This window comes from Sinocyclocheilus grahami, unplaced genomic scaffold, assembly GCF_001515645.1.
Source record: "Sinocyclocheilus grahami isolate Dianchi unplaced genomic scaffold, SAMN03320097.WGS_v1.1 scaffold7042.1, whole genome shotgun sequence".
In the NCBI taxonomy this organism is placed as follows: Eukaryota; Metazoa; Chordata; class Actinopteri; order Cypriniformes; family Cyprinidae; genus Sinocyclocheilus; species Sinocyclocheilus grahami.
The window spans coordinates 1-10,053 of record NW_015511234.1 but is presented as its reverse complement, the minus strand read 5'-3'; the positions used below and the strand labels follow the sequence as shown (position 1 = coordinate 10,053).

At 36.8% G+C, this 10,053-nt stretch overlaps 1 protein-coding gene across 1 annotated transcript; it reads right to left on the bottom strand.

Annotated features, from left to right (window-relative positions):
* Positions 1-3,884: 3,884 nt before the first annotated feature.
* LOC107577738 (mast/stem cell growth factor receptor kita-like) lies at positions 3,885-9,409 on the bottom strand (the record flags this gene model as incomplete). Its single annotated transcript, XM_016263778.1, has 6 exons — positions 3,885-6,637; positions 7,034-7,139; positions 7,282-7,381; positions 7,465-7,576; positions 8,433-8,555; positions 9,279-9,409. Coding segments are annotated over 6 exons (746 nt in total), but the record flags the coding sequence as incomplete, so codon positions are not given.
* Positions 9,410-10,053: the final 644 nt, after the last annotated feature.

Here is a 10,053-nt window from a genome sequence, read left to right as displayed (position 1 = left end):
GGTGAGAGTTTTAGCTTAAAACTTGTAGGTATCACAGTTTAATGACATTTGAACTGTTTTAATGTCCATTAAATAAACAAACTGAAACTTATTTTATAAAATGTATCTACAATGATGTTTTTATGTAACAACTTGATAAGACTGTTGAGATGGATACATTCAAACTTGTGCCTCTGTCAACATAGTCTGATTTTTATGACAAACATAACATTTTCAAAACATAACTCTATGTCTGAAATCTGAAGTGCAAATACATTACAGACAAACAAAGTATGACAAACTCAATGACAAACTCAATAGCAGTAATAACCAGGATGTCAGGTGAAGTGGAATGAGACTCTGGTCTCTAGGAATTTACTTGCTTACTTGATTAAAATATACTGAAACTCTTTGCATCTTATATAAATTCTGTAATCTCTAGAATGTGCTTTAGCATTTTAATGCTTTACAGATCTGGTGAAACTTCTCCAGTAAATATTATACTGCCAAGTTAAGAAAAAGATCAGCCTGAAGAAACGAATGGAGCTTTCAGTTAACAGAGGATAAATTGTCCTGTAATATTCAATATCTTCACAAGCACAAAATGTAGCACAAACACAGTATTTTGGAAAACTCTTATGCTATGCATGCCCCATTGAAAAACACAGTTATGCAGTTATGCAGAACCATACAGGTACACTAACACTTACCCTGTCAGTTCCTCACTATGCATTTGCAGAAATCTTATAATAGTAGCCTGTCTTTGAGCTATGTGACATCTTGTGTAAACCTCTTCCTTGAGCTCCCTGTATATGTTCACAGCACATTCATTTGCCTGGGGCAGCCCTTCATCATTTAACTGCTCAAACACTGCCTGAGGCAACTCCCTGTTTATTCCATCATGTCAAAGATTTTAGACTGAAGGTAGCAACAACGATGTTAATATATCACCATATCTCATGCCTGTATGACAGCCTGTGCCAACCCAAACAACAGAGAGAAGACTCTTTATCTATATAAAGTCACGGTCCTATCTGGAATCATAGAGGTCTGCTGCTGTCTTGTATGTTACATTGTTGATTTCCTCTGAACATTTCATCAGCACAGACCCAAGGAATGTGATAGATGACTATTCCCTACCTTTAGAGTTAAAATGACTAGTTAATGATTAATTTTTTTTAACTTGCTGCAAATACACAAATAAAAATAGAAAACAATATTTATAATTAAAAAATATAACCAAATATTATTTTGCCTCAGTGACTTTTGTTTGTTAAGTGGTCTTGGACTTCATACTATATCCACATATGCTGATTTAGTTGTTTGAGTATTGGAAATTAACTATTTAAACATTGATTGCTCAGATTGCAAGACTGGGCTGGTCATGTGATCTCAAAATGCCTACCCCTTATGTAAAACAAAACCGCTTTTTAGACCATTGTGATGACTGGAATCTTGATCTCGTGTGTGTAGACTACATCATTTTAATAATTTCATATTTTTCTGCAACTCCAGAGACAGGTCCCAACAAGATGACTTTTTTTTCCCATAAAGAATGATAGTCAATGCATCTAATTTTTAATGCAGATTAATAATAATAATAATAAAAAAAACATTCTGAGCTATTATCATTCAAGTAATTGTCAACCAGTATATTTTAGTTGTGGATGCTGCGTGTGCATTTTATGGAGTAGACAAGTCACAATTGGCAACATAAGACTCCCTTTCTTTCCTTCTCCACACTGTATTTCTTCGTCACACAGTATTTTTTTATCTTTTCATCAATTCTTTCATAAATCCATCTAACCCTTTCACTCTCCTTGTCCTGTTCTGAGCACATTGAACAGGTCAAACTGTCAGCAATGCCACAAGAACCACAGGCTCATTAGAGAAAACACCATGACTGAAGGGTCTGACTGAAAGTACTATTACGGCAACATAGAAAAACACACAAAAAAATTTAATTTTCATATTTAATCTCTAGATAGCATCAAAACATGAAATTCTTCACATTTCAAGAATTACAGTGTGCGTATATGTCATAGCGATAAAGGGACAGTAAGACTGCATTTAGGGGGTGTAAATAAGGATGGTCTGCTTATCTTGGAAACCTGTTTGAAACCAGTCATTATTTTTGTTTTTCACTTTCATGGCGCTAATGGAAATTACACACTTCGGCTTTAAGTAAATATTATCACTTCTTCAACATCTGGAGTTCACTGCAGGTGTTTCTTGTCTTGCAATAAAACTGTAGTGTGGTGTAAAACCTTATTCTTTTATTCCCTCGCTGTCTTTTGACTAGGCAGTTAGTGAAGTTCTCAGGTGCTGCTGACTCACTGCATGTATTTTGGTCATCTTCAATAGTGGGAAATCCTTTGCTTCTTATCAGATATGTGAACAATAAACTCTGACTGTGCTGGGAGATTCACATGCTCAAGAGAGCTGTAAGATGTCTACAGGATACCTCAGAGCACAAGTACCATCTAAGAGCTTCCAAAATATACACAAACACTTCAATCTACTGATAAGGACTCCAAATAAACAATTTAATCGAAGTACTCGAAGGAAAAAAAACTTGCAATGAGGTTTCATGTTTGTGGCCTATTGGAAACAGATGACCAGAGTTGCATCAAAGCCAAAATCAGAGTCCCTGTCTCAGCTGTCTCAAACATTATGGTTTTAACTTCATTTACAGCACATTGGGCATAATCATAAATGAGACACAGCAATTCTTCATAGACAGTTGCATTTGCTGCACTCTGCAAAAAGTGTACTGCATGCTCCCACAGATGGCTGACAAAATGGTTCAAAATCATATGGTTCAAGTATTAGATACAGACTGATAGTATTTATTTCAAGAATATACTAAAATGGGACACACTGTTAATACCGGTAGTATGAATTTACTTAATTTTACTGAAAATTGCTTTGTCAGATATGATTCCCTCTTCAAAAAATAGACAGGCAGCATTTATATAAACTAATATATAAACTTTATTTTAATATTATTACTTTTTTATATATTTTTGTCAATTTTTTCTTTGCCATAGATCTCCTTTTCATTTTGATAACACCTTTATCAATGTATATTATTGTATTTAGTGCTTTTTCTACTGTAATCTTTTCATTTTTTTATTTTCCGAACATTTTGTTTTCAAAGTGATGCCTCAAAGCACTTTTTAACTTTTCTTACTTTACTTTTTTTTTTTTTTTTTTTGAAGAACACCAATAATTTTGCTTCAGATGGCAAAAGAAACCTTGAAGCTAATAATCTTAATCATTCCAAGATTCATGGTTTCAGTTATTTATTTACATACTGAAGTAACGAGCTACACACAGAATTTGCACGTCTTCAAAATAAAAACTGTAAAATAAATATACAATAAAATACATTAAACAAACAATCTTTTCAGGGGCAAACCTTTTAATCATTTAAAAATGCGTATGAGAACTGTGTAGTGACTATGCAGTCACAAATGGAATTCCTGGACCGTCTGCGTTTAGTTTTCACATATGTGACCCTGGACCACAAAACCAGTCATAAGGGTCAATTTTTCGAAATTGAGCTTTATACATCATCTGAAAGCTGAATAAATAAGCTTTCCATTGATGTATGGTTTGTTAGGATAGGATATTTGGCTGAGATACAACTATTTGAAAATCTTGAATCTGAGGGTGCAAAAAAATAATGAATTTTTTTGTTGTTGAGAAAATCACCTTTAAAGTTGTCCAAATGCAGTTTTTAGCAATACATATTACTAATCAAAAATTAAGTTTTAATATATTTACAGTAGGAAATTTACAAAATATATTCATGGAACATGATCTTTACTTAATATCCTAATGATTTTTGGCATAAAAGAAAAATCAATAATTTTGACCATACAATGTTGTTTTGTCTATTGCTAAAAATATACCCCAGCGACTTAAGACTGGTTTTGTGGTCCAGGGTCACATATGTTCCTCCAGTTATCGGTCATACAATCACTGAAAATACTGAAACGACAAGCGGCGCTTAATATAACGTTAATGGATTAAATATATATCCAACTGTACTGGTGTGTGTCTGAAAACTGCACTTAAGAATAAATGAATCAAGAGGCAAAATAACCACAGAAGATGATCATGTCAAGTTATATAAACTGGAAATGACAAACTGTAACATACAAAAATCTTTTCAGCACATGAGAGAACGTACCGTGATAACAAAACAAGAAGCAACATTATGATTTACATATAGGAAAAGAGCAAACAGTGATGGTAAGTATGTAGCGGCTGAACATCATTGGCTTCAGCACTATAATTTAAACAATCTGAAGTTCATTAACTACAGTCGTTCTACTAGAGGAACCCATCAGTGCTCTGGTATTTTAACAGCAAATGACCTGCATTTACACATTCATACACGCTCCCGCAGACACGCAAAACACATTAGCGCAAATGAAAGCGAAAGCTAGTGCCATCAGGAACAATGTTCCAGTGTGGCGAGAAGGAGGGGGTGAGCAGTGGAGATGGGAGACGGGCTAAGTTGGATTTCCCCGGCTGAGACTTTGTGGAAGTGAGACATCCGCCGGAGGAAGCAGCTGGACACAAAGAACAGAGGGAGACCTGGGAAATGAGCTACTGACTGAGTGCCCGGACTACTGATGTTTGGACAGCTCTGAGTTCTGCGGTTGGTGTCGACTGAATCATTCAGTATGTAGCTCATATTCGGACCAATACTCTGCCCTTTTCCCTTTGGCAGTGGAATGAGAATCCTATTGGCTCATCTAAGTAACAGAAAGCCGCTCTTTTTGTCCTCCATCTGAAAGCCACCCTTCTATTGGCAGATCCTTCATTGGCTACTCCTACAGAGAACAAGAAGCCATTGGCACCCATTTCTACACAGCAGAGGCAGCTTTCTATTGGCTCAACCTTCAACATCACGATTCTCATTGGCTAAAGAGCAGAGAAAACATTTCAGGCACAACAGTTGGTGTGGTAAGTAGAAGTCAGACAAACTGAGTCAAGTCTGCAGGAAACGATAACCCACGATTTCTGCAAACACGAGAAAGCAGAGCGACGACATAATCTCAGAGCGGTCTCTACTTGAAACTACCAAAACCCACCTTACTTTTTATGTACAAAATTGGACATAACAGAAGCAAAACATTTACAAATGTACAAAAGAACACTACTTGCTATGTCTTCCAGTTTCATGGAGCATAGAATGTGGAATCACTCTGGAATAAAGAACAGGACCGATGCCACAGAAGCTACTGATCTTGTACAGTCCACCATCACGGAACCACATCATGAGTTAAACTACTCAAAGAAGCATTTCAAAAGTGTTTTAAACAAGCTACGTCTGTGCCATACAAATAAGTATTCTTTCCAAATATTTTTCTTAAAACACATGGGAGAAGTGGAAGAAACTGTCTACTGTGATCCCTAAAAGAAACACTGTCTAAAAGTTTGATGCCTCAAGCTTGAATTACTGCTTGAGTGGATCATTTTGCGCTCCCAAATTACACTTCCTGGTTGAAAGGAAAAACACAACACAAGCCAATAATATAATACTGCTATGTAACCAATATTTCACTGAGTGTTTAAAGTAAACCGTGAATTGTGATTGATGAATTGCCTCTTCGTGTCTCAACACCTTTCCTGACAGTGAACTGAAATGCACCTTAATTTGGTCTATTTAAACATAAAACAGTTTCAGCTGCCAACTGACAAAATACTATCCTGCACAAAACATGCAATAAGTAGCTTGTTTTTGGCTTGTGCAGCAACATGATCATGCAGTCAATGTTACAATGCTGTTATTGCTGCTTATACATATAGTTTCCCAAATAGTGTAGCCTTTTATGTGTTTGATATTTGAATTTATGAGCTGCCTGCGACCTGCGAAATAGTTGATAGGAAAATAACTGGTTAATGCTCATGCCAGACACTTTTGCTACTGACAGTCATGTCAAACAGAGATGTTTTGGGAAAGTCTAATTTCTATTGTTTTCGCTGTGATGATGACTTGAATCAGCCTGATTGACTTCTGTCACTTGTAAAGACTCGACAGTTAGCAAAAGAAGCATTTTTGTGTTTATATATATATCCCATATAATGAAGCAAAGGAATTTGATAGAAAATAAGTTCAGTCCTCTTGCAGACTCACGTTGGAGATATAGTACCATGGAATGATACCAGCATTGATTATTAGCTTTCTCAAAAATTCAAAATATCCCACAATTCCAAAGAATACATGAAATGTTAATAGGAATGCACTCCATCACTGTCCTTTCTGGCAGGGGGGCTTATATACACAATCTGGGAGAAAGTTGAATGGAAAGAATATGACTGCTCTTGGATCCAAAAAGAGATTTATGATCAGTGCTTCCCACCAAAGTCCTCATGTATGTCAGACAGCTACAATGACGCTTAGCCAGGGCAAAGAGAGATGAATGGCATCTGCCAGAATGCCAGGTTTTTGCTGAGAATTGGAGCTTCACACCAGAGGGTGAAGTGGACTTGTCCCTTCCAAGAAGACATCGTTGCTGGAGAGCAGGGGTTGAGTGGTGGTGCTGTGACTGCCGACTGAGTTTAGCCGCTGGATGTGAGAACTGGACTCCTCACGGGACCCCGGTGCCACGGGCAACCTAGAACTGAAGTTTAAGTAAATCTGAAGAGGAGAAAGGTAAAAATCTTGTTTAAAACATGCATTCTTAGAAAAATATTTTGTATTCACCGTTGGTTTAAAATTGTTTTGACGATATATATTATACCATATTATACCATTTCTTTTTTTCAAATTCAATTATACAAAAAGGAAAAGAAAAAAAAAACTGAAATTACTTTAAAAATGAAAAAAAAAATTATATATTTTTCAAGGTAATTAATTATTTAATTCATAATATCTGTTTTTAGGGAGTCACATCACATGACATTTTACAACCTCTATGATATAATTTTTTGTTTATAATGTTTTTTTTTAAACAAATCTTAATGCAATTAATAAAGAATGACCCTTCCATGTTTACATTGTTTTGAGAGCTAATGAAAATAAAGGAAGACATACATGTTTGGTGCTGTCTGAGATTTGCTGTTCAATCTTCTCCACTATCTTGCTAAATGAAGGTCTTTTAAAGGGGTCGGCATCCCAGCATGAGTGCATGATCTCGTACCTGAAACACAAAAACACAGCAGCACTGGTGTTATTGGGAACAGTGTTGTAGGGTGTGTACATGGTAAATTATGCCATTATCTTGACAAGGGTTTTTTTTTTTTTTCCAGAAAGAAATGTAACTAATTACAGCTCAGACTTACATTTCAGTCGGGGCAAACTCCGGTGACTCCATTCGGAATCCTTCCTTGATCATCTTATAGAATTTAGAGTCCACAGGCATACCCGGGTAAGGACTACTCCCTACAGAAGCAGAGTGTCAGTATTTAGATTCAAAACAGTATATCATACCAAGTCAATATAATTATGAGATAGGTTTAACTCACCGAGAGAGAAGATCTCCCATAGCAGGATACCATAAGACCAGACATCACTCTCAAAGGTGTACACGCACTCAAAGATGCTCTCGGGGGACATCCACTTCACCGGGAGACGAGCCTGCACAGAGAAGGGCCACATTACAAACATTTCTTCCTTAACAACACAGGCAGAGCATGAAAGCACATAGTACAAACCACATTTCTTGAAGGATTCAGTTTGTGACTTGCATAGAAATCATTTGCCAACAAAACATGCATTTGGCAACCTCAGTCATACAGTTTTGTATCAATTTTGACATTATCTTACTTGTCCTGTAAATTTTAAATATAAATATACAAAAAGAATACTGACTTAAAGACTATAGACCAAGTTTGTCATGACTGTTTGTTGCTTTGGGCTTCTTTTAGATCATTAAAACAGAATTCAAATGAAGTATATGTAGTAGAAGCCAGAAATAGCATTCTGCTTAATGCAAAATTTTGTTTATTTATTTTTTTGTTGACATTTTGGCCTTTATTGAGATAGGATAATATAAAACTCACAGGAAGTGAAGTGGGAGAGCGATAGGGAGGCGTGATCAGGAAAGGTCAAACTCAGGTCGCAACCACGCTACATGGAGCGCTGCCCACAAGGCTATCGGCTCTGCTTTATGCAAATTCTTGAAAATAAATCAACTGTCTTAAAACGGCAAAAATCGTCTCATTCATGACTTGCTTTGCATCAACCTCTTGCCAATGTATGACATTTGGGTAATTCATATCTGGTACATGTCTCAACACGGATAAAAGCTCTTTTTGCATTAAGGTGAGATTTCCTTGCAGAAAGCTGTTGGAATAAACCACATCCAACACACACAGTATGCATTAAAGAAGCATGCTTGCTTGTCTATTTACTTGTAAAACTTGGTGGGAAAATCTACAAATAAAATAAATGTTAAAGTTGTTTGTCACATGTAATGACAGTTAATACTTACATTGCCCTTAACAACATAGTTTGAGTCAGTAGTGATGTCCCGGGCTAGTCCAAAATCACAGATCTTGGCCACTCGGCCTTGGGTGAGGAGAATGTTTCTGGCTGCCAGGTCTCTGTGAATACACTGCACATGCAGAAATACAGGTCAACATACACACTAATATATTATGTATTAAAGCAAACGCTGTAGGAATGGACTACTTGTTTTTAGCGTGATGTGAGCTAAAGAAGCTCAGACTGTATTGCTCATTTAAAAAATGTAATTGAAACGTAATGTTGACAGCTTTTGAGATTTTGGCCTTTCGCAGTTCAAGCAGATAGAAGCTGTACTTGTATGCATGTAACCTGCATAGGAATGAGTGGCCTAGAGGCATTACTGAAATGACCACAGAGGGGAGTGAAAAGTTGTGCTTAAAATTGCTCTTATGTGTCAGGACTGTCAAAACTGTCAGGTATTTACAATAACCGTGCCAATATTCAAAACCTCATTAGCAAAGAAGTGTTCTAAGTTAGCATAGAGGTGCTGAAATTAATTCCCTGACAGAAAACTCGCCGGCTCAACAGTGTGACTAATCTAGTGTCCTTCCCCTAAACTGAATACTGGACCTGCTGACCATGTGGGGAAATGTGATATTTCTCAGCATGATCCTCAATGAATGAGTGTATGCGTTTGTGTGACCTTGTGTAACCCGATCCTTGACTCGACAGAGGTAATGGAATGTTAGTCTGTGGCATTGTTGAGGAAGAGTGAGAAGATCTGCAGTATAGGGTTACCGCAAACACTCGGAATATAAAACTCAGTATCTGTCAGAGAGACAGAACGCAAACAAATGAGAAAAACACTTGCGTTTTTGGATGCCAAGAAATCCATCCCTTTGGCTACTTGGTAGGAGAAGCTAAGAAGATCCTCAGTATCCAGAGTCATGCCATCTTCATGCAGAATCTCACTAACGGCATCCGAATCATTGTATGAATCACCTAAAGGGATGACAAATTCATTTAAGAAGACGATAAAGACAAAATGAGACAAAAAGCCAACAGACAAGAAGAGACAACAAAAGAAAAGGGAAAGAATAAATGAGACAAGAAGACAACAGACAAGATGAGACAGAAGAGACCAGATGAGAAAAGAGAAGGCATGAGAAGAGATGAGAAAAGATGGGATGTGGACAGGAAAGACAAGATTAGACAAATAGAGATGAGGTGAGACAGAAGAGACAAGAAGAGAAGGCATGACAAGAGATGAGAACAGGAAAGACAAGGGCAGACAAGACTAGAAAAGAAGACAAAATGAGAAGAGTTGAGCCGAGATAACAGAACAGATGAGAAGAGACGAGAAGAAGACAACAGACAAGAAGGGGACAAGAAGAGACAAGAAAATATGAGACAAAAAGAGATACGACAAAGCCGGAAAAAAACAGACAAGATGAGAAGATGAAGATAAGACACGAGAAGAGATGAGACAAGAACAGGAAAGACAAAATGAGACAAAAAGAAACGAGATGAGACAGAAAAGACAAGTTGAGAAGATAAGAAAAAATGAGACAAGGTGAGATGAGGAGATAAGACAAGAACAGGAAAAAATAAGGGCAGACGAGAAGAGAAGAGAAGAGAAGAGAAGA